Here is a 25,260-nt window from a genome sequence, read left to right on the forward strand (position 1 = left end):
TATATAAGTATCAAAGATTACATGACGATAATCGAACCAAATCGTGGTCGTATTATCTTTGCGATTATAATGGCCAGTAGAGTCGATTAATATTTCCATTGTTGTTTAAAATATTTTAATTAAAAGTTTGCCATAATAATGTTTATTGCTTGGACAGTACTTTTAAAAACTTTTTTATCTTTAATCCGCTGAGTCTTTGTCAATATTTTTTTACTCTTTTTCTTTATAGTTTCTGTTGTTATTATTCATAACTCTGGTGAAAAAAATTTCTTATATTATTTTCTCAGAAATTTTCTAAGAATTGATCACTTATAAAAAATTCTAAATATATATATATAATTTCTCAGATACTTTCAGAAATAATTGGATGAGAATTTTCGAACTATTTCAGTATCCGTATGTATAAAAATTTCTGATAAATTGCATATGATTTCTCATATTTATTCAGATTTTTACAAAGATGTGTTGGCGGGAAAAATTTGAAATATTTTATTATATTATTATTTTGTCTGAGTTTTTCTGAAAAATGTTCCAATTCGTATATGAAAAATCTGAAAAGTTCTTGAGTTCTGAGCATTCTGATAAAGTCTGACAATTTTTACAGAACTTCTGATTAAATAAAAAATTCTGAGACATTTTTTACTAGGAAATTCCCTGAAAAAAAATCCTCGACCCTGCTTACAGCACCACCGAGCGGCGACGCATTTAGATCGTGATAAATGCCCCTTCCATCTTCCATGAGTTCCATGCGAGTTGGAGGTTGGAGCATTGGAGCTTGGAGCTTGGAATTCCTCTAGAAGTCTAGAGTGATCATGGTCCAGCGGTTCAGCCGACACTGCCGACAGGTTCGATAGCCGGCTCATTATCTCGTCGAGACATTAGTAATGCCGAGATAACGATATCGATTGTGACGCAACCGCGAATGCAAAGAGAGATAAATTGCCTAAGATCGCTGACGTCAATTGTGATTCGGAACAGCGAGACCAGCAGCAGCCTTCCTTTCTCTCGTTCGGTGCACCGAATCTTCGGAGAGGTTAACCATGCTGCGAGTGCTCGACCGCTCCATGCGCGCAGCGCGGTTGTTCGGGAGGAGCACGGAGATCGTCCGCGTGTCGTCCGCGAGGTACCTGAACCTGCTGGAGTACCAGAGCAAGGAACTTCTGCGTGACTCCGGTGTGTCGGTGCAGAACTTCGCTATCGTCGACGACCTAACCAAAACGAACTCCGCCTTGGAGAAGCTACGTGAGTGTCCCGGAGTATGTACATTTGTGTGTGAGTGAGCTCGCGATGCTGATGGCAATATTATTATTACGTTCTATCATGCTTTTGCAGTCAATATGTAGCGTAGCAATTATGCCCACGTCTGGCCAATATATGTTGACGGTAACTCACGTGGGAACCGATATAATTATATATTCTGCAGCTTTCTGTTTCTTGCAGAGGCCGATGAATTTGTTATTAAGGCTCAAGTCTTAGCTGGTGGCCGTGGCAAAGGATGGTTTGATAATGGATTCAAGGGAGGTGTACATCTTACCAAAGAGTAAGCATCGATGTAATTTAATTAACCCTCCGTCTGTAAATATGTGGGTCTACGGCGTTCGAGCCAAAATGATATCTGCTCGTAACTGTAAAACTTGCAAGCTTGCTAGAAAATATTAAATAAACAATGTTTATCAAAATGACTATAAAATCGTCAATTACAATGTAGACAGATGTTTTGTGAATTTTTTCACATTTTTTAGAATACTTCAAGGTAGGGAAAAATAGCGTCAAACGTGATAGACCTACATATACACTCCAAGGGTGCAAAAAAACAGACGGAGGGTTAAAATTAAAATTAGTTATAGGATTAGATTTGTGTTAGGTCATTTTAGTGCTTAATTTCTGCTTTTAGAGTCACAATTTTTGCTTTTTAAACCTTAGTTATTACATACAAACATATCAAATGAGTGTATTTTTGTTAGAATCTAATCAGAGAGAGTAAGATGAGGCCGTTAAATGAGACATTTACCCAATAAACGTAAACAGTATTGTATAATTTCGATTCCCTTTTTTTTCTCTTTTAATAGCCGTAATGCCGTTGCGAATTACGTGAAGAATATGTTAGGTCATCGACTCATCACTAAACAGACCTCGAAGGATGGCATACTGGTGCAGAAAATTATGATAGCCGAGTCGGTGGATATCGCGCGCGAGACTTACGTCTGTATTCTTATGGATCGTCAGCACAACGGTCCAGTGTTGATAGCGTCTCCAGCCGGTGGAATGGATATCGAGGCGGTCGCAGAGAAGCATCCCGAGCAGATCAAAACCGTTCCATTGGACATTTATGACGGGATCAATGACGAGATAGCGAAGGATGTGTGCGTCTTTCTGGGATTCTCCGATGCGGATATGCTTAATAAAGCCATGTATGAATTGAAAAACTTATGGAAGTTATTCGTGGATATTGACGCCCTGCAAGTTGAAATAAATCCATTGGTGGAGACGACGGACAAGCAAGTGGTAGCGGTAGACGCAAAAATCGCATTTGACGACAATGCCCAATTTAGGCAGCGAGACCTATTTGCCTTGGAAGACGTCAGCGAGAAAGATCCCAGAGAAGTGGATGCGTCGCGATTTAACTTAAATTATATTGGTATGGATGGTAATATTGGATGTCTAGGTAAAGTATATCTTATTGCTAATATTTTTGCAATAAACAAATTTACTGTTGACCATTTTGAGTGCCATTCGATATCATTGCATTGTTAAAATGTGCTGTTGCAGGCTTGATAATGCACTCAGCTCCTACTGCAATTCTCACAAAATAAGATTTTATATACTGATTAGATTTTATAATTGAAGTAATTTCTTTCAACTTATTAAAAATGGATAAAAAAATTACATATAGTAAGTTTTACTTATCATGGTTACTTTTTGACACTGAATAGAAGAAACGCAAACACATTGTTTAGCACTTTTGCACAATTTTTGCAATTACTTTCGGCACTCAAACAGTTAAACAACTAAATAAATAGAGAATTATGAAATAATGTTATTACATGGTAGTGTGTTATAATAACTGCGTTCCAATATTCATACTGTCAGTACTGAAAATCTATACGTTACGTATACATAGATTTTCAGTACTGGCAGTGAATATCGCCACGCAGCCAATGTATACAACTGTGAGGAACAACATACGGATGATATAATCAGTTGACCTGTAAATATATAGGAATATACTTTTATATTTGCATGTATAGTAAATGGAGCTGGCCTAGCCATGGCTACAATGGATATTATTAAGTTAAATGGAGGATCACCAGCTAATTTCTTGGATGTCGGCGGTAGTGTGAAAGAAGACCAAGTTTTCCAGGCGTTTAGAATCCTCAGTGAAGGTATGTAATGCACAGGACGACTTTTGTTAGATACAAACATGAAATGCAAGGAAATTTTTTTTTTTTCGTCAGATCCAAAAGTCAAAGTCATTCTCGTTAACGTTTTTGGAGGTATCGTGAATTGTGCAACGATAGCGAAAGGAATTATCGCAGCATCACGAAATTTAGGACTTAAAATACCGCTTGTTGTAAGGCTAGAAGGTAAGACCCCAATCTCCTTTCTTTTTTTTTTATTAGCTTAAATCTCTTTTATTGTTTTTATCATTTATAAGTTCTCTAAATTTATAATTTGTTTATTTTTATTTGTGTTCTTGTAATACAATTTATAAATAAATTTCAAGTATTTTTTAATGATTTATTTCTTAGGTACTAATGTGACAGAAGCCAAGAAAGTTTTGTCCGAATCTGGATTGCCCATTCTTACAGCGAATAATTTGGATGAAGCGGCGAAAAAAGCGGTAATCTCAGTAAAAGCATAATCGTATCAGTATACTATCGACTCATATTTATCTAAGACTGGAAACCTGTGGTTTTAATGTAAAGAAACAATAACTTTACGCGAACAACTTGGAGCAGGGAATTGTTACAAACGACTTTTTTAAGAATGTTCTGTGCGAATACTGTTATATCGATTAATTCATATACTATACGATTTACGGATTCGCATATGTTCAAATACGCATCTAAAATGTTGCGTATTATATGTTGTTGTTGACCTTTATCTTCAATTCAATCATCATCCATAGGCACATACATTCCGATTACACTTCTGTTAAAATTGGATTAATATCTCCAAGATTATAAGTAGCTCTTTTTGCTATAAGGAATCTATAAGGAAGTAAGATCATTTAGAGAATTTTCAAATTCATTTTAATCCTGTTATAAAACGAGATCGGAATGTGTATATTATCGTGTTGGGTTGTGTTTGTGTAGTTTAAAATCACTGATAAAGACATTTAACGCGTTTATAATCCTAGTTATATGAATACTAGAATGATATTGAATGCAGGTTTAGGTTCTGACTTAGTCTCAAGTTGTCTCTTAACATTTATTTCGTAGCTAAATCAAACGATAGACGATGTAGGATTTCCATTTGATTATTGTTACTTGATTATAATTTACGTGGTTAATTTATTATGCGATTATATGATTTGTTTTTGTGATCCGCTATTAAATAATGGACAAATGGTCGCATTAATCCGCGTCATAGACGTATATAATAGAACATTGCCATTGGAGAGCTTCCGGCAAGATCTGAAGGACACAAGATATGCTTGCGGAAACGCTCTCCTTTTCTAATTGTGTCGCTTAGAAAAGGAAAGTATCTCCGCAAGCATATCTTCTGTCCTTCAGATTTTGCCGGAAGCTCTCCAATGGGAATGCTTAGTCTATTATATACGTCTATGAGCCGCGTAGTTGAATTTGGCGGCGTTATTGAATTGCTCATGCATGTATATATTCGTATACATCCGATACATACATTTTATATCCTTTTTTTAGTTTTGTAACTATGTTGTAAATATATTTATTTTTATCAGGACTTAAATTGGTTTATACTGAAAGAGAAAATAAATATATTTCTACATCTCTTTAATAAAAATTCTGATTCCTTATATATATATTTTTTTAGTTTAATTATTTATGTTTTAAATCTCCTGCACATTTGTGACAATTTTTATTTTAACTATAGGATTTAACTGAAATCTATGCAAAACTCGATCTTCTTTAAAGTATATCGTTATCTCCCGCAGTTTTGTTGCATATTTTAGTCACATATTTTTCTACGTTTGAATATTTGTAATGTTTTCAATTCACATGGCATTTTTTTATAGTTATTGTTAGATCAAGGATGACAAAGTTCATAAATAAGGCTTTATGTCACTTAATTATCTATGTTAATCGCCGGCATCGAGAAGTACCTGAGAGTCAATTAAATCTCTGAATTCTGGCGAAGTGAGTAACCTTCGTATTCGAAGACTGAATCCTGTGTTCAAAGCTCGCCAATCGCGCGTGCTGTCGCGAGAGGAGGAGCAATAGCCGCGCGTGAACGCGCAATCGACTTTTCGTCCATGTATGGTATCCGCGTCTTTATAAGTAGAAACTCTTTCGCTGGGCCGAGGCGATAACTCGCTTTGAACGGGCGGCGCTCGCCTGAGAGGACGGCCCATGTATGGGCAGTGATTTTTAGCATAAGGCCCCGACTGTAACAGACTATGACTTTTTCTATCTTTCGAATGGCGTGCGTTAGTGTGTCGCACTTTTTATAACTAGGCATACAGATCTCGATGCGCGTAACGTAAAACGTAAAAATGTTCGGGGAGAGAGTAGAGGAATTTAATTTAAAAATAAAGCTTTACTTAGAATTTTACTAGAATAATCGTTTTGCTCTTCGCTCTTTAAACATGATAAATACTTTCCGACAACATCAGTTTTCACCTATTCATCTCAAAATCTCAGATATTTGTTTTTTGACATCTACTCATTTTTTCAAAAGATGTCTGAAATATCTTAATGACGTTTTTAAGACGTCTTATGTCCCTATTTTCGACATTGTGTTATCTGAGTTATTTTCTCCAGGAAGGAACTCGGAGGCGATTGCTAAAACCGCATATAGAAGGAGGGGATCGTCTAGGTGACGAAAGAACTTAATATCGCGCATAATGGCATAATATGATGCGCGGCGCGTAACAATGACCGTCTTAGTTTCCTCTTCAGTGTCAGGCCAGCTAGCGGGTGACCGACTCGTTTCGTTTTGTTTCCCTCGTATACGAATTTAAACCCGATCCTCCTCGCACACACGTCTCTGCGTCTCTCCCCGAAAGAGAGAGTGGGCGTTGGCGGTGGCGGGACCGGGGACCGATCCCTCCCGATTTGTGCGTGTACGTATATATATATATATATATATATATATATATATATAGATCGACCCCCTGCCCCTCGGCCAAGGGGGCGGCGAGGGAGCGCGTTACTATTCTTGGACGACTTTACGGATCCTGAGTAACTTCTTTCGACGTGTGTTCGACTCTCGGCTCGCAGACGGCGTAAACGTCAGTAATCGCCTGCGAACCGCGCCGTGCCGATCGAGAGAGCGCCGCGTCAATCCGATCTGAAGAGATCGCCGCCCTGTGTGACTGCATGTAAGATCCGCGACGGCGTTCGATCCGATTCCGTTACTCGCGATCGCGATTAACTTTTGAACCGAGGACGATACCGGACTGCGAGAGCAAAAGAAACGGGCCCAGAACACAGTGCCCAAAATTTGGACATTGTACTATCTAGGGGGAAACACAATGTTGATTCAACTTTATTTTTGCTTTCACGACAAAGTCTGAAGACGATCGATGGTCGTTCTCGTTTTAAGATAACGAAACAAACCTATCATCGTTTTGGTCTTTTGGTAGAATGTTGCATTGTATTGTGTCAATTTGCTCTATTTAAGCGAGTATTTGAGAGATCGTTAGTTATCGTGGGTTTATATTTTCCGAATTGATAATTATTATAAGACCGAAATAGATTTTCTGTTAAAATGAATCGCGCGCCAAATTTTTACTATATAGAAAAGGATTTCGTTTATATCTTTTCGTTTTCTTAAAACTTATCTATATATCTAATTAAAACGCGCGGTAAACTTTTATTAGATAGAATTCGATTCTATCACACAATTTGTCATTACGATATCATGCTTGATGAGTATGTGGTATTATCGTTATATAGTATTACGAGTATTATCTGGAGAGAGGCGGGCGATCACATAAATCAATTTATCAAGTTTATCGGTGTAACTTGACCTCATTGTTAATGGCAGCGACACCTCGCTGCATGCCTAGTGCTCGAAGTGTTTTCCTTCAAGATCCGTTGGCCAAACAATTGATTTAAATCAACTATAGTGCACGCGTATCGAGTATACTTTAATAGGATAATATCGGTTACAAACTGGTTTCTAACATTAGTTGGCATTTGCAAAATAGATATGTCTTGTGTTTTATGGTCCATATCGAATTTCAATATTGGGCTATGCATATATTTTTTCAAGTAATATTAATAAAACTTATTTTTCATTTCTTTTCTGTTGCCAATATCTCTATGATAAAAAATAATATTAGGCCGATTGTTATTAAATTCTAAACAACTAAGCATACAAGATTTCTAGAAAAATAAATATATGGGACTTAAATCTATAAAGACCATATTTAAATGTATGATCTGATAAAAATAACAGGTTATCATTATTACTTAGTTGCAATTATAGTAAATTGATATAACATTTTTTTGCATCACTTCTTTACCAAAATTGCAAAACAAATTTTTTCAATAAATCTATCTATTTTTCCTTTTAAATACACCAGTATTTATATACATTTTTTAATGTTACAAATTTGAAATTTATTTTATATTTTAAATATTAGTATTATTATATCACAGAAATTTTTACATCAAAACACTTTTAATTTTTTAATAAGAAGTATGTACGTTTTAAATTATTATTGTGTGTACACATTATATACATTAAAATGTTAATATATTTATATAATTATAATATTATGCACAGTTTTACAATAATAAAGTTGTCCATAATTTTTATTTCACTTTTATTTTAAGATATAAAGAAGTATGTAAGAATTACAAATTTAGAAGCTAAAAGGTCTATGAAAAATTCTTTCCATATTTTGAACGTAAAATAAGAAAATATAAGTTTCTATAAGTTTACGATTTGCCGCGAGAGGCCACATTATTCTTTTCTGCCGTTTTTAAAGACACAAAAGTACTTACATTTTTAACATATATAAGAGTTTCAATAATTATGTTCAATTTATAGTATATAAGATGTAGTCACTGATACTCATATAATTAGTAGTATTGACAAATAATGCAATAATACAAAACCAATATTTCAGTTTTTACCCAATATTGATGTCATTACAGTGTACAATGTTGGCAATTTAATTTATTTTGGCATTTAATTTATAACTGATATTGGTTTTATATTAGGTAATATTGGCCCAATATACCAGGTCATATCAATATAAATATATACTTGATATATATTTAACCAATGTATCGCCAAATTGAATATTGCTACTAGGGTACAGAATTAAGGGGGCAAATGCCTCTGATAGACTGATATCAGCTTCGCTTTAAGGAGAAGATGTCGAGTTCATAAGGTTGCGTTGTACGCAAATCTAGAAATGCTTGTAGACCAATTGTTATATAAATAAATATATATGCTTTAGTTTTCATGGGTCAGGTAGTGCTTCGTACATGAAGAAAACTATTTTGAAATGATCAATATATTATGTCTTTTCGCGTTGATTTCTTCTCGATTGTCCCAGATATACCAAAATAATCGTCTTAGGTCGTGCAGAAGAGTGTTTCCTTTACTTTCACGATGAGAGTTGAAATTTTAATGATCTTCTGTTGTTTTTGTAGTAAAATCAAATTGTCGAAGAGATTTACGCGCATTCTCTTACGACTCCTTTGCGATTCATTCACGATCTGTCTGCGCAACTTGCTCGCAATTCGTTTGTCGCATTTTGCAATTTAATTTGCGCGACTCCTCGCCGGCAGTTTTTCGTGAACCGCTGATAGAGAGTCAGTCGATCGTACGAAGTAAAGAATTCTGTTGTCTGAGCAAACAGGTTTGTGTGTGATTGTTGTCCAATTACCGGAGTATCAGGAATTCATCGAAAAAACAGTGCCTCCATTCTATAAATTTTTCAAATTCTTTTCACGAATTTATAGGTTTGTTCTATATTTTAGTAACTGATATTTCGCTGACTGTGCAAAGTAAATTTGAAAAGTTTGTGAATATAAATAAAAGAAACGATTTAGCATGAATAACAATATTGTGTTAACGCAATAATTATTTTAATTATTATTAAAATATCTTTAGTCGTGTATTGAAAAATATTGACCTGGTATTTCAATGAATGATTTGACAATATAGATTAATTTTATTTTTATTAGAGAAACATATGTGGGATCCATGACGATTCTTTTTATTTATTCGCATATTATTTGTATAATTAGATTCAAGACAACGCGAATCGTATTTTGATGTGGGGGAATAGATGAAATCTCTAAATTTGTTTTCGATGACAGCTTGATCGGTCTACGTTTGAGTGAAGTGGTATCTCGAATCTTCTTCTTGACTCTGGAGTGCCGCGATAACAAATCGTATTTTAGCATCATCGTCTGGTAATAACTTTTATAGATAATTATAGATAACAATTATGTGCCATATAAACATATTACATGGCGTATCGACGTGAATTCCATTGACAATATAATATTTTATTATATTTTATTATATTTTATTATAAATATATTATATTTATTTCATGATAATATCTTCAATGCAAGAAGCATCGGAGAACCAGATAAAACCGATAAAACCGATAAAACAGATATAAGAACATGATTCATAAATTGCAAAAATCTCTCGGTGCAGGATATCAAGCATTTCTTATCATTCCGACGCCGAGATGTTAAATCGCGAACTATATCTTATATTATATCGAATTATTTATCATTAAGTTATACGCACATGTATTTTGACGCGATGTAAACTAAACTGTCTCTCTGTAAAAAGGCAACTTCGATCATGTTATCTGTTCAGTGTTCGTAAACAACACAATGTTCGCGCTTATGAAGTTCATCTTTCGGATGTAATATCAGACCTTGGAAAAAAGTCACGTATACGTGCGCGCACCAAAAATAACTTGGCATCTCGCCGTTGCGCTGCGATTCGTAATTTAACGTGCGTCCGATTAATTTTCTATTATGCGCGGAAAATTCGATGGGCCGCTCGAAGACGGTGATATAACTATATAAAGATTTATTTCTCAAATGAGGATGCCTTAATAAATTGAGATAGTTTCTCCTTATCTCCATCGAGATGCAAATCTGAGTAAGAAATATATTTAAATAAACTAATAATAAATTGTGGAAGAGCGTGCGTAAACAAAAAAGACACACGGGCCATTTCCTCGGGATGCTTCGCTATTTATAATTAGGTACTTTATTTATGGATAGGCCAAACGCGTAAGTCGTGTTGAGGCTGGACAGCTTAGTCGAGCACGTGCGCGAATCTTCACTCGAGCGAAGCTGATCGATTCCGTGCACTTTCATAAGCACCGATTCGATCAATCGCGTCCAAAATACGGAAACTGACACTTTGATTGATGAAAAGTGATGGGCACATCGATTTTCCATCAACTTAAACTTGTATCTGTATTAAAATCCTTTATTCTTTAAACAGTTTTCTTCAGATCGGATAATTCTTATTTTTCTTTCGTGAAAAGTTCCGAGTTTTTAAATACTATTCATACTGCGAGTTCACAAATTACTATTGGAGCATACAAAAATTAATTATATCGATATCGACTTTATTTTATGCCGCAAGGCATAAGCGATCTTATTAGATCAACTCGATCGCCGGCAATCTTTTAATCATGACATTTCGCGGTGCAGGTGAATCGTCGCGTCGCTGCGAATTGCAGGACGAGCGACTGTCTCGAAAAGGCGCTTCAAGGTGACGACGACGCACCGCTGTCAAGGAAAACCTCCCGGACCGACACGCATCCTGAGTAATCCGAAGCCGCGATCTCCGCCGGTGAAAGCAGATTCGGCGGACTCGTCAGCGGATCGCGTGGAAACGGTGTCTCGCTCCAGCTGATCTCGCGTCAGCATCCCACACACACATACATACACACGCACCCATACTGAAGAAGGTGCGTTCGATTCGCCGGCACACGTACGTACGGCCGTGCAGGTGAGTTCACCGACGTCCTCTTCTCCCATTGTTGCGCAGATGTGCGTGCTCGTGCTAGTGATGGACACGACGCGCGACGCTCTATACGAGCAACGTCTATTGCTAATTGCCAATTGGCAAAATAGACACGTGGATGGAAAAATGAGTAAACAGAGTGAAAAGAGCAATGGATAACGATAAAGGCGTATAAATGTAATTATGCTCGAACTGCCTTCTTGCGATTATTTACGCGAGACAAATTGACATCGCTCTTCATTTAATTTAATTGATGAATTAAACTTGTACGAAATAATATTAATTAGCAATATTATGTAATAATTAAATAAACTTCTATCGTTGTCTAGTTTATATTTCATGTTTATATTTCACTTTCGACTGTGATTTGTGATTATCGCGCTTTCGAGAAGGACTCAGTATCTATTGTTTTCACGCGACAGCTGATCGCACGTCTCCTTATAATAATAGCTCCTAGGCATATTGACATGCGACTGGGCCACGTAATATTCGGCAAGGAGAAAGATCGGTCTTCGAAGGCCCGATAGCAGATAGAGTTCCGAGAACAAAGCGAAAAGAAAGAGATTATTCGCGCTAGCTTTCGAAAACAGAGATATTTCGCGTACTTGTATTCTCTAAATTATATTAAAGTTAAAGGTAGTCACGAGAAAGAAAAGGGACGTTCTCTTAAATATCAAACCCGTAATCCTACATATATTCACCGTGGAAGCCAATGAAATTCAAAGATCTAAATTAAACCCGCGCGTGAATCCGAAGGTCAGCTGGGTATGTCAACAAATAAGTCAATTCTGAGCTAACACACGTGAGCGCAGCTCTCTTTAAAATTCCAAGTCCACGCCAGTTTGTGCCCATCGCTACTTCTCGAGTCACCAACACAACCGTGCCTCGTCCTCGTCATCGATAGCGCTCGCAACTACCATCACTGTGTTTCCTCAGGCACCAACACAGGGGCGCGCACCCCCCCCCCCCACCACCCTCGTACGTGAGAGCGTAGCAGCGGACCAGCCGATAAAATGAATGAGAATGATAAGTCAGTTAAGTGCGAGAACTCCGCCGAGGAGGAGGAGGACGAGATGTTCGAGCGCGAGCTGGCCGAAGACGCGCAGTGGAAGCGAATACAACAGAACACCTTCACGAGATGGGCGAACGAGCGGCTGAAGGCGGCGAACAAGCACATCGGCGACCTGGAATGCGACCTGTCCGACGGTCTCCGGCTGGTGAGCCTCATCGAGGTCCTCTCGCAGAAACGGCTACCGAAACACAACCAACGGCCCACCTTCCGCTCCCAGAAACTGGAGAACGTGTCGGTCGCACTTAAGTTCTTGGAGGACGAGGGCATCAGGATTGTCAATATCGGTAAGTAAATCCCATGTGCCGGATCCTACACACGCGTCGCAGAATAGATTCGTCCTGTCTTCGTATAGTGCTAGGAAGAATCCAATTGATTGATCGTGAGTAGAGAGTGCGAGGAAACACCGATGGGTTATTACTTATTAATGAAAAGTATAATTAATTTAAGAATACACAACGTTGTTGCTCCATAATTATTTTAAAGAATATGTGTAAATGATTCAATTGGGACAATTGCAATGCCGTAAGTAGTTTGTTAAATTTTATTTAAAAAATTTTATTAAAAGCAGTAATTTTGAGTAACAGCAATTGCCACGTTACTTTCCATATTCAAATAAAGTAATCATTCTCTGAAATAATGATTGTCGACGGAAATATTCATTTGTTAAGGTTGCACGGTATACAATTTTGATGTCAATTTAGCAAGTAATTTATGGAAGCGGATGTTTTTTTTTTTAGATAATCATATATTTATTTATGTATAATATTCGGCAAAAATTGAGTCTAACGAGTAACTTTCGGTTTACGGCCAATTTTTAGATTTTTTAAAATTATGATCCTTAGATTTTAGATTACAAGCCTCTCGATACGTTACACCACCACGTGGTAGTTACGATTACCGCGAGTGACGTGAACAGAGTCTGCGTCGTTTCACGGATTCTGCGTAGATTGGATTTATCGATCCGTAGATTTTTGCACGTCAGGAATTTATAGGTTCTTTTTTTTTTCAAGAATTTGAAGGAATTGTGTGGAAATAACTCTAATAAAAATCGATCAAATTAATACGTGGAGTTATATTCTTGGAATAAAATTTGAATTTAAACGTTACGATTTTATTTTGTGTTTATTTACACAAACAAGCAATACGTTACAGATATAAACATTGCAGGAAGATACTTTCTCATTCGCGTTTTCCTCGTACTATAACATAAAGCAAAGTTGAGTATTATTTGTTCGTGAGAAATGCAAAATGATTTATTAATAATTGGCTGTCAATGTTAATTTATACCATTTATTTGCTTTAATTTAATAATATGTCACGCTTTTTACTGATTACTGAGAAATATTATTTAAATACTTGTAAAGTGAAGGCCAATAAACGAGCAAAAATTCTTATGGGTATTGCGGTTTACGTAATTTACTTTATTTTTCTCTATTATTACTTTTTATTATAGTGTACTGAAATCGATTTACTTCTTATTCCTGATTTATTTTAATCTTTTTTATTTATCGTCCTTCATTCAATTTTAAATTTTAAATTAAATTTAATTATTCTATTTGGCTAATAAAGATTCGGTATAATTAAAACATTTTATTTTATTTATTGTATTTAAGTTAATATATTAATTTGATTTTGTAACATTTATTTTTTGCTCGCTCTTAATCACTTTACAGTATTTTGATACATACGAGCGTGTTCCTCATTTACTTTATTATTATTTAAATTAATATTATTTAAATCTATATATATAAAAAAAACTAAAAAATAATGTTATAGAAATAATCATGAACTATGAAGATTAGATGACAAGGAAATGTAAAAGCAAATATAATTATCCATTGTTTGTAGAAAATGAGTAAATTTAGTAGTAGAAAAGTGTGTGGGTACATGTGTGTGAAGGATAGAAGCCCCGTTTAAAATTGAAATGTTGATTCTGGGAGAAAACAAATTACTCGCGGATGCGGAGAGAAATCTCAAAGAACACTTCGGTATCCCCACACAGTACATTCTCACAAAATAATTTAATTTTTTAAATCGCGATAGGATCGTTTGTTTATTACGCGGGTTACTGTAATTACATTATAAATACAGAATATAATTTTATTTTATTTAAGTGAATTGAAATTAACACAACAACTGCTAAGCGAAATCTGTAATAGCAATTTCAAGTATGTGCTTGTCCGCACGATAAAAAATGTAGTCGAAAGCCATGAAGAATGATTAATCGGCAAAATTTAAGGACAGGCGTCGAGTAACTAATCGCGTGTTTCGCTTACGTGGAGATTCATGTAGATCTATTTGATAATGCGTAAAAAGAATACTTGCGACTTTGTGCGGCGCGCATTGAGATTTGATCAACATGCGATCGCGAAGTTGAGAAGAAGTTTAACGCAATTACTCACGCTCCTCGATATATATATATATATATATATATATATATATATAATTTTGCAACTTTAGAAACAGATTTGAATTTCTTTTAATACCACGACATATAGAGAACGAAAATTTTGTCACAAGATTTCGCTAAACTCTGTCGACGTATAGCGAGATCTCGTGGCAAAATATTTCTTTATTACCATATGAAAAATGCGCAGCCAGATGTAATAATATGCAAAATATTTTTGCGCGTCTCTGCATCTGCATTTAGGATCAACCGTTTTAGAGCGCGGATGCATCGAGCGACGAAATATAAAAGCGATTGTAGAGCATGGCGAGAGGGTTGTGGATCGATGACGCTTGCCCGGGCTACCCCGGGAAACCAGAGGATAGCGATGGGATGATGCTGTTCACGTACTTCTCGCGGGTGAACAAACTAACCATTATGTCATCGGTCCGTAGATCCCGTTCGTCTATTTGAATCTGGTTGAAAGTCTCGTTAATATGACGTAATTTTCAAATTAAACAAGTCGATACGGACACTTAAGGCATGCGTCAGCTTTCTCGCATCTCTATCCATTCATTCCGAGAGATGTAGAATGGATTTTTTTCTATACAAGAACACACATCGCAACATCGATATTCTTGAAGTCAGAAAGTTTTGCAAATTTTAGCTTTGAGAATGCAAGCAGGTGAATGAATCCTATTTCAATAAATTTTCTCTAACAAAATTCTAATTTGTAAGATTAAATTTAAAAATATCTCAAATTAGACATTAAAAATTTGTGATAGAGAAACCTAGATATTTAAATCTGGTTGAAAATCTCGCTAATGTGACGCAGTCTTCAAAATTTTCAATGAAATCCATATGGTTTGTCGAGTCTACAGTATCAGAGTCCGACCACGTGTATGTCTGTAACCACTTGTTAGCAGAGAAGAATCTAGGGAGAAGTCAATAATGTCGACTGATATTTCAGTTATGAAAAATCTCTTATTTTCAAATTTTTGTGAAATAAGTAAACTGCTCATTTGAGAAACAACAACGTCGTATTTTGAGGTGTCTCATATTTGCACTGGAAGATTAACGACTACTTGACGGCATCATTACAGTTTATCGTATCCTTGAGTAAAATATTCGACTGGCAGTGACGCAATTGAATATATTATTGATGATGTCACTATGTTCCCCAACCTGCAATTGTTATATCGCGAAAGTAAGTAAGACGTGCCGATGAATATATGTAGCACATAAATGCACAGACGTGTCTCGAGAAGCAAAGATTTTCAGACACAATCTCTTTCTAGACCCGGAAAACCGTTCATTTGTTCATTTCAAGTTACTGATCTTGATAGATCTATGGACAGAAAACAAAAAATCTCATTTATGAATTTACAATGCATGGATATGTAAAGCCATTATATTTAAATCATTAGAATATAAGGTATGTAATGGCATATATCTCCTTTTACAAATGCTACTGACTTTGATTCATAAAGAGAGAAGTTTGTCTATGAAAAGATAAGATAAAATAATTAAAATTAATATATTATTATTAATGGCATCTATCTCCTTTTACGAATGCTATACTAACTTTGATACATAAAGAGAGAAGTTTGTCTATGAAAAGATAAGATAAAATGATTCAAAATTAATTTTGATAATATAAAGCTTAAAAATTTTAAGTTCTCTTCAATATATATCTACGTATAGGGGAGACCGGGGCTAGACCGCTAACGGGGTAAATCCGCCAAATCAAATATCTCGGAACCTGTATATTGTGCGAACTCGCTATTAACATTGTAAACGCTGCTTATGGTACCCATGTGACCAACGGAGTTTCGGCAGGTTACCTGCCGTGTTATGATTTTTACGGAGGCAAACGTGTTTTCGTGGTGAAAAGTGAAATTTTCTGCGCGTGGAAATTTTGTAATGTCTGCAATAATATTTGCTCTCCAAATCTCGAGGTACGTGATTATAAATGCATGCTGATTATAAAGAGTAATGCATGCTGAACACGAATCCAGTGTAGATATCTAATATTTCATGGGCGATCAAACCTGAAACTGATTTATCCCGGGGAGGTGGCGGTTCAACCCCGGCATTTTTGAGATTTCAATTTTTGCACCGTTGTCGTTTTTGCTCTATACCGGTTAAACAAAGCGACGTAGATAAAAATTTCCTGTATAAATTTTGTAGCTAAAGATTTACTCTTTACAGTGGTATACCACATTTAACTACAATTATTTATTTTGTTGTTAAAAATCGGCACTGAAAAAAAACTAACAGTCTAGCCCCGGTCTCCCCTACTATATAGACGACGAAAACTTCCAACCGATGAGAAGCGAAAGTAGAATTGATCGACGCTTTAAAAAATGGCCCGTTTCATCCATTTCTTCAATTCTCATCTTGTACTAATGGAACCCGGACGTTCGGCGTGCATGGTGAGAATTCTCTCTCGCTCACGGTACTCGAGATCTATTGCAAAAAGTTCGCCTCGCTAGTCAGAAGACTAATGTGCCCGGTGTTCGTCCATCGCACTCTCGTGGTCCTTAAGACGTAATCGCTGGACCGTGGTATTAAAGCCGCCCGGTTATCAAATATCAGCGGAAGCCACGCTCGCGCTATTACGCGAGGGGCACCGTGAAACAGGCTCGGGCTCGGGACATGTCCCGCGGGGCCCACCAAGGAGCAAAAGAAGGAAAGTAGGCGGGACCATGTAGACCGGGTGAAGGTCAAGCTCACCTTGGTACCTCGGACTTCTTTCCTCGCGTTTATTATGTGACCAATTCTCGTCTCTCTCCCTCTCTTCTCCGCTAGTCAAATATGCATCTCTATTGTCGAACGGAAATGATTCTCGGCATCTTTTCGATTCTGTTTTATCGCAAGTTAACTCTTTGGAACATTAATGTGATGAAGTAATTAATAGATATTAATATTTCGAGGATTTTTATATATAAAGGATTTATACGAAAGGGAGAAATTTTGAAAAATTTTGTGATAGAAAAATGTGATCTGGTGCTATAAGAATAATTTAGAGCATGTACAATTTACTTAATAAATTATAGAAAAGGAAAATTTAAAATTTAATTATTTATTAATTAATTAATAAGTCCATGTCACTATTTCAATTAAAGTTTAAATTTCTTTAAAACGAGCAAAACATTATAAATTTTTATGTATTAAATTTGAGCTTAGATTGTAGATAATTTATCAATCAATATTATTAAAAGATTCATAAAGTGTTGCTCTTTGACGAAATTTTTTTCCCAATGGGAAATCATAAACATGAAGAAACATGAACGACGATGATGCTTAAGTAATTACAGTATTTCCGCGCTTAATTTACGGTGTATTGGCAACGATTACTTTCACTCTCAAACGCAACCTTGACATTAAACGACTATCCTCCATGTGTAATCGCGCGAGAGTGTATCTTCGCGCGCGTCAACTCGGACTTCCGACGATTGCCGAAATGTATTTGCCTGCCACATTTTCACGTGCCTATGAAAAATTCCTCGCTAGAAGGTAAATATTGAGCCCTGAGTTATGTGTCAGTTTTCTTCGCTTGCCTTCTTTATTTTTATGTACTTTGTAAACGTCACAACTTTTGTAACGTCCAACACAACTGCACGACAAATCGCAAATATTATATTCTAGCTGTGAGCTTTAATAAAATATTATATTCTAGCTGTGAGCTAAACGTAAATATTTTATTAAAGTACTCTGTGACTGTTTCATATGTGAACCAAACAAATAATATGAATAAATACTGATATAAATTCATATTGTGTGAATACAAATTGTTAATATGACAAGTTAAAATAAACGAAATGTATTATTCTGAACTGTACTGGAATTATATCTAATCGTAGAACATTAAATTCGCATTTGAGATGCAATTTCGTTGACAGACGTTGATCGCGCACCTTGACGATTGTGAAAAGAAGGTCGCTTTGGCGAAGATCTGACCAGGCATCCTCTCCGTTCAGTGAGGTAATCTCTCGAGAGCCAGTGACGTCATCGTCTAAACTCGCCGTAGAAAACGTGTCGTTGAAAACGTCACGCATGGACAAGTGTATGTTGCGATATTCACAATCAGTACAGTCTTTTAATTGCACGTTAGAATAACGAGAGTGACTCAACGTGGCCCTCGTAGCTCTTAAAGATATATGTGGAGCTATTTATAAAATTCCACGTACTTTTAACATAAAGAAGCAGTCAACGCCGCGTAATTCTCCATTTAGTTGTTATAATTATTAAATTACCTTTAATGGCTCCAAGTCGAGATAATTGAATGTGCGAGGAATAATTGAATTAATTATTGCGAGATCAATTTTCCAATACAGAAATACCTATGCACCTTCTCTGCGCGATTTGCGATCCAATTTCTCTATTCGTTCATTCCTCTATAGTTCTATACTCTGCACTTTAAAGTTTGGAAATAGCAAAGTTTGTGCGCTCTATTCCGATTCGCGTTCTTCCCTGGCCTGCTCGTTCCTCTTCTCTAATCCAAGCACCTACCGCCGGAAACGGCGCTCGCGAAGAATTCGTTTCAGAGTCTTGTTTTACACAACAAAGATTCCCGAGCCGAGAATAGATCACTCCGGCTACCGCGTCGGCCAGATGAAAGAGTAATAAAGATGGCCCGTTTCTGGACCCGCGAATTCTGATCGTTTCTTTTTTTTCTTTCTTTTTTTTAAGAGCGATCCTCGCGGGTTCTCGGAACCTTCGGTTCGGAATCTTCCTGTTGGGAGATTTCAGGATTCCGCGACGATGTTGTATATTTATGATGGGGACTAGACTGTACGTTACATCATACCGAATTCAACTTTGAAGCTCGCTATTCACGACGAGCGAACGCTCGAACAGTCGTCTCGTTAATGCGACGAGGAAATAAATTTTCACTGCCGTTCCGCGAACAACATGAAGTTTAAGGTGACCGCTCATATATACTTGCTTGATTTTTAAATTATTTTTCTTTTTATTGACTCGTCAAATACTGGAAAATAACCCGTTAATCAATCGCGACGTGACTTCTCCGTGATATAATTTTTTGGTAGATGTAGAGGTACATTATGCTATTAATAGTGTAAGACTGTGACTATATAGCAAATATTCGTATGACAGTGTCACTTTATATCTCGAGAAAGTAAAATATTTGGCTGGCTATTCATTCTATTAACACTGAAATCCGTACTTACAGCTGCGTGTTTTCTTAATAAAGATTCACCTGTTGCGTTCATTTGCACATATGGGTGTTATTAAAATTTGTCCAATCATTGAAATTGAATGCCGATCTTACTGCAATGTCGACATTTTCAAAAATAGTATTACGGAAAGTTCTTGACATATAAATGACAATCCCGTGAATTAATTTTTTATTAGTATATCTATGTTCTCGCCTTCTTCTTTTTTGACGCATTTATAATCGCTAACAACAAGATGTTAATGATTATCATGTCGTTTAGTTACTCATTATTTCATTACTGTTAAGATGATGTTAAGTCACGAAATTTTACAACAGATTTTTAACAATTTTGTTACGAAAATTGATATAATATGAAATAATACGAAAAACCGTAGGTACCTTATTTTCTACGTTTCTTACACCACAAGTAATTGGTACGAGAAAGATCGTATCTCACTGTAAGAATCATTCCTTATGAAGATCTATAGCATCTATAGCATTGAAAGCAAACATGTCCATTACCTAATACCAAAAGGAATGCAATTGGCTTCTCCAGCTTTATTGCTCGTTAAGATGCGTCGGTGACAAGTGAATTATTGCTTACGGAAAAGCAACACTTGGAAAATATGTACGGAAAAGATTTCTTTCACAGATCCATCCAATCCTATTGGCGTTCCATTACAAAGTTTTCAAGATTTTTGCGTCTTACGTATGGCAATAATCAAGACTCAACTGACTAAAGTTACAAATAATTTAAGAGAGATTTGCGATGAAATTAATTATACCTTCGAATAAAATAACAATATAGCATTAAACTTATCGGATTTTCTGTTTATCTTATCACAGTAAAATTTTATGTCATTTGCGTACTGGATACTTTCTCTACAGCTCGTCCGTAAGTATATGTATATATACGAATGCACTTTTGCATTGCGGCTGAGTAAAATGCGACTCGAAGGAGAGGCTCGACAATGGGTATCCATTTCGAGTCTTCAAACAAAAGGACAGGATCTTACGTTTCACTCTCGTTTTTTTTTACGCATATTATTCATTGCGTTGCTTGGCAACATTACAAGGCACGACAGGGTATTGTTCTTTCTTTTATACATTGGAGATGTAGACCTAAATATTATTAAAATATGTCAACAATCGAATTTTGAAAGCCCTGCCTTATGTAATATAATATTATAAATGTAGACCTAAATATTAAGAATAATATTCAAGTATTATTCTTATAGTAGATAATGTACCATAAAAGGAATAATATTGTTCTTATCTCTAGAGATTTTAGAAAACTATTTAGTTCCGATATCTCTGTATCTTTAGAGGTAATGAATCGTTTTAGTATCTCCAGTTTTTGTCAAAATGGAGTCCATACATTTTTCAATATAATAGGAGTTTAAATTATATGTATAATGGTAAAGCGTCTTATGTCTATTATTACTAATTCCTAAGATACAATGTTTAGGAAAAGTCATATTAAAAATTGTTATAGTGTCTAATTTTTAAACCACGTACAACACGTGTTATTGACAGTTGTGATATTAAACATGTCAGTTAAATTACTTTATTAAAAACTTAATAAATCAAAGCGTTACTTTTATTTTATATCTAAAAAAATATTATATTATTTTCCTATTTAAAACTTTAAACCTTATTTTCTCTGAATTCATGATAATGGAGATACGATTCTTTACCTCTAAGGTACAGATATAGGGAAGTTGGTCTCTATTCGATTTATTGTTTGTCACGAGGAAACTGTGAGGTGAGCGGAAGACCGAATGTCCGAGAATCTCGGACGCTTGGTCATCACGGGTGAATTAGCTGGCGCTTGGCCGACTCGCGTGTCACGGCGCTAACTACGTTTTTGTGACATCACTGGTTAGCTCTCGGTAATTGCTGAAAATAGTCCGGATGAATCGTCACCGATGGCGACGAGAGGCGATTCCCCCCCGTCGTGCGAACAACGCGCGAACTTCATCGACGGCGGGACAATGTCGAGTGCCGGCGGACAACAGAAATAACCGCGGCGGGTCGGATCCGACTAAATTCGAGCGACCGAGTGCATCTTCAGCGTTATTCTTAATAAGAGATCTACAACGATCGCGAGAGCTCTTTCTTACCTTCGTGAAGGGTATGTCAAGAAGGTGAATGACGCGCCGAGACTCTCGCAGCTGTTACGCGCGGAACTGCGTGCATGCTTAAACTATCAGCGTATCCGCAAAAGTTATGCAATAAAAAGATGTCACTGGCTATATTTATGTAAATTACAATTATGCTGATTAATCTTAGAGATTTTTATCGTACGATTGACAGACTAAAACCTTTCATTGTCTATATCTCACATTAAGAAAAACATGCATTTTGTTTCCATTGTGCGTGGTTGAACATCACTGCCAATTTATTTACGAGTTGGTCACTTCGACTGAGATCAAAAGTATTAGTTCTCTCCTAAGATTAGCAAACGAGATCTTTGTATCAAAGATGACTGTTCGAAGAAAACCAAATTGTTCACCTCGACTTGTTGCTTCCGCGTTTCCGCACGTTAATAATACGTGTTATAATACGTGTCATTTGATTTTAATCTTTTTTATTCTGACGAACACAACTTTGCCAGAAGTTTACCAACCATATAATTGATACCATTCTAGACAAAATTTAGATTCTGCAGTTATTCAGACATTTGGCGATCGCTCAACAAATGAATCATGCGCGTCGAGGATATCTATTAGCACAATTTCATTGCGCAAACACGCAACGCGCTTTTTCGTTAGCGCGTCGCTTCGAGACGCGCATTGTGAAAGAACGCATCATCTCGATTCCATAAATGCATCGTGGTGAAATATTTCTCTTATAATAACGCCCACTCGATCTTACTCATGTCGGATAATTGAGCGGTGATCGATCTACGGATGAATAATAAGACTTTACGCAACGGGAAGGAGAACTCGATGAAATCTCTTCGCGAAAGAAAGGAAGTTACTCACTCATGAATAATAAATTTCGAGGAAGTTGCATTTTTATAAATCATATTATTATTCACCGCGTATTTAGATTTGAAATAATGCATGCAACTTTAAAGTGGGAGATCTCTTTATGTGAACTTATCTATTAAAATAAAAAGGAATTTTTACACACATTATTCATGATAGTAAATTTAATCTCTCGCGAATAATAATTTCCGAGAACGTGAGGAGAAAGATTTGTAAACATAACACTTATGTGTGAATTAAAAGGATTTTTGAATCAAATCGAATCGAATTTTATTTCCTCTTTCGAATTTGAATTGAATCGAATTGACAACATTTTATTTGAAACGAATCGTTGAAATGTAATTTTTAATTAACAATATAATTATTATTAAATTGAATTTTAACACGTAGATAATAAGAGAATATTTTAATGTGGAAAAACAATATTAATTATATGTATAATACAAATTCTTTTTAAAGCAAAAAACATATTTAAATATTTAATATAAATCGCACAGTTCGGATTCGAATAATAGAAATTCGAATCGAATAGTTCGCACATCTCTAATAAAAACTCTTGAATCGCGGCCAATTCGACATCTATCCAGTAATCAAATATATATAGTTTATAATATAAAGAGCTTGCTTATACGCCGAATATTAATCTTTTCTCTTAATTTCACAGACTCTTCGGACATCGTAGACTGTAAATTGAAGTTGATCCTCGGTCTAATATGGACCTTGATCCTTCACTACTCGATCTCTATGCCTATGTGGGAAGGCGACGACGGCGAGGACAAAGGCGCTACCCCGAAGCAGAGGCTGATGCACTGGATCCAGTCGAAGGTGCCGGATCTACCGATCACGAACTTTACTTCCGATTGGAACGACGGCCGCGCGGTAGGTGCGCTCGTCGACGCGGTCGCGCCCGGCCTTTGCCCGGATTGGCAGGACTGGAACCCGAAAGATGCGATCCAGAACGCGTCCGAAGCAATGGGTCTCGCTGACGACTGGCTCAATATTCCTCAGGTTCGCCGATATATTATATATTATATATTTCATTTGACTTTAAGTTCTATTCGAAATAAGGAAAGATTTGGATTGATCACACTTATATCGAATTCATATTAATTTTACCAATTACATGTATGGTAACTTTTCAAAACGTTATTAAACTTGACTTACTTTGATGGATCATAATTTTAATTGAAGATTATCTATGGAAAGAACCAATTAGTTAACATGTACGGCGTAAAAAGATGTATAAGTACCGATAAATTAATTTTTCCAAATAAATAGAGATATGCCATTTTCGGTTTGGTAATCTTCTGGTTGATTGTGTCTAAAATATCTGTGTGATTTTATATACTTTTTTCCACTCAAATTGCGCCGATTATTTGTCGGTTTTGAAGTACAGTCATTTGATGGGACAATAAATTCGAATCGATTTAATATTTTTATGCTAATAAGCATCCTTTTAAATCACTGTGAAGAATTTATTGCGAAAAATGCCATCTCAGCCAGAGTTCGAACCTGGACCTCTCTCCAATCCGTGACGGGCGTCTTTACCAATTCGATCACTGAAGCATATGGTTATATTTATCGCTATAACCAATAAATATTAAGGAAAATAAAAAATAATTTTTAATTTCACGGTTAAGAAGCGTCTCACGAATTACGTCATTTTCATTACAGCTCATTAAACCCGAAGAGATGGTGAACCCTAACATCGACGAGATGTCGATGATGACATACCTGTCGCAATACCCGAGCGCAAAATTAAAATCAGGTGCCCCTTTGCGCGCCCGAACGAATCCAAACAGGTAGGAATAAAAACAGCTTTGTATCTCTTAAAACGTTATCACGAGAACGTGTTTCGTATTATGTATTTACTTTTTTGCAATGTTATTTATTGCAAACAATTTCCTTTATTTTGAATACTTTATTATATGATTTTTTTCGTATCCTATTATTATATTGCTCATGAAAAATGCTACAATCGGTGCTGTTTATTATGATTGCGATCATCTAAGAGTGATCTGAAATAATCGTAAATGATCTTTTTTTTTCTGTTTCGGCATACGGTTGTTAGTAGAAATGTGCGAAACAAAGTGCGCGTGTAGATCTCTGATGTGGTGATTGTGATTAATTAATCAATTTATTTCATTTCTCGGTCGCAGCATCCCACCGCCGCGGTAAGTCGCGCATTGATCATGTATTGTGACGTATAACGGTTTTTGCGCAATTAATGTCCGCCGCCTTGATGAGATCTATCTCTTAACCCACAACGCTCCTAATCATTTTTTTATACGTTGTATATGTACGTAAAACGCTTGATAGAGTAAATAAACCTGCGTAGTGCGCGATTAGCGAATACACGGTTTGCAAATTTCCTCAAGAGGAAACGAGCGAGAGAGTTTGATTAGTATGGTGCAATGATTTTATACCTTTCCGAGTTTTTGCGGATAGATAGATCTTT

At 36.1% G+C, this 25,260-nt stretch overlaps 2 protein-coding genes across 5 annotated transcripts in view; both read left to right on the forward strand.

The window, feature by feature from the left end:
• Window positions 1–698: 698 nt before the first annotated feature.
• On the forward strand, window positions 699–4,998 carry LOC139777637 (succinate--CoA ligase [GDP-forming] subunit beta, mitochondrial-like). The gene is made up of 6 exons (XM_071715199.1): window positions 699–1,242; window positions 1,441–1,540; window positions 2,070–2,665; window positions 3,249–3,383; window positions 3,456–3,584; window positions 3,750–4,998. The coding sequence occupies exons 1-6, from the start codon at window positions 1,041–1,043 to the stop codon at window positions 3,860–3,862; spliced, it is 1,275 nt and encodes a 424-aa protein (XP_071571300.1). The 5' UTR covers window positions 699–1,040; the 3' UTR covers window positions 3,863–4,998.
• Window positions 4,999–6,376: 1,378 nt separating this feature from the next.
• The window catches only part of Cher (filamin protein cher), a 56,295-nt gene continuing 37,411 nt past the window's right edge, over window positions 6,377–25,260 (forward strand). The window contains exons 1-6 of one of the 4 annotated variants that reach the window (XM_071715190.1): window positions 6,377–6,520; window positions 10,854–11,154; window positions 12,106–12,525; window positions 23,467–23,810; window positions 24,477–24,604; window positions 24,962–24,976. In XM_071715190.1, the coding sequence (XP_071571291.1) occupies window positions 12,183–12,525; window positions 23,467–23,810; window positions 24,477–24,604; window positions 24,962–24,976 (830 nt within the window). In that variant the 5' untranslated portion in view covers window positions 6,377–6,520; window positions 10,854–11,154; window positions 12,106–12,182. The remainder of the gene's footprint in view (window positions 6,521–10,853; window positions 11,155–12,105; window positions 12,526–23,466; window positions 23,811–24,476; window positions 24,605–24,961; window positions 24,977–25,260) is intronic. The other 3 variants (XM_071715192.1, XM_071715193.1, XM_071715191.1) reach the window with 3 other exon arrangements.

This window comes from Temnothorax nylanderi, unplaced genomic scaffold (genome assembly GCF_030848795.1).
Source record: "Temnothorax nylanderi isolate EJ_2023f unplaced genomic scaffold, tnyl_v1.0 TNYL_tig0156_pilon, whole genome shotgun sequence".
NCBI lineage: Eukaryota > Metazoa > Arthropoda > Insecta > Hymenoptera > Formicidae > Temnothorax > Temnothorax nylanderi.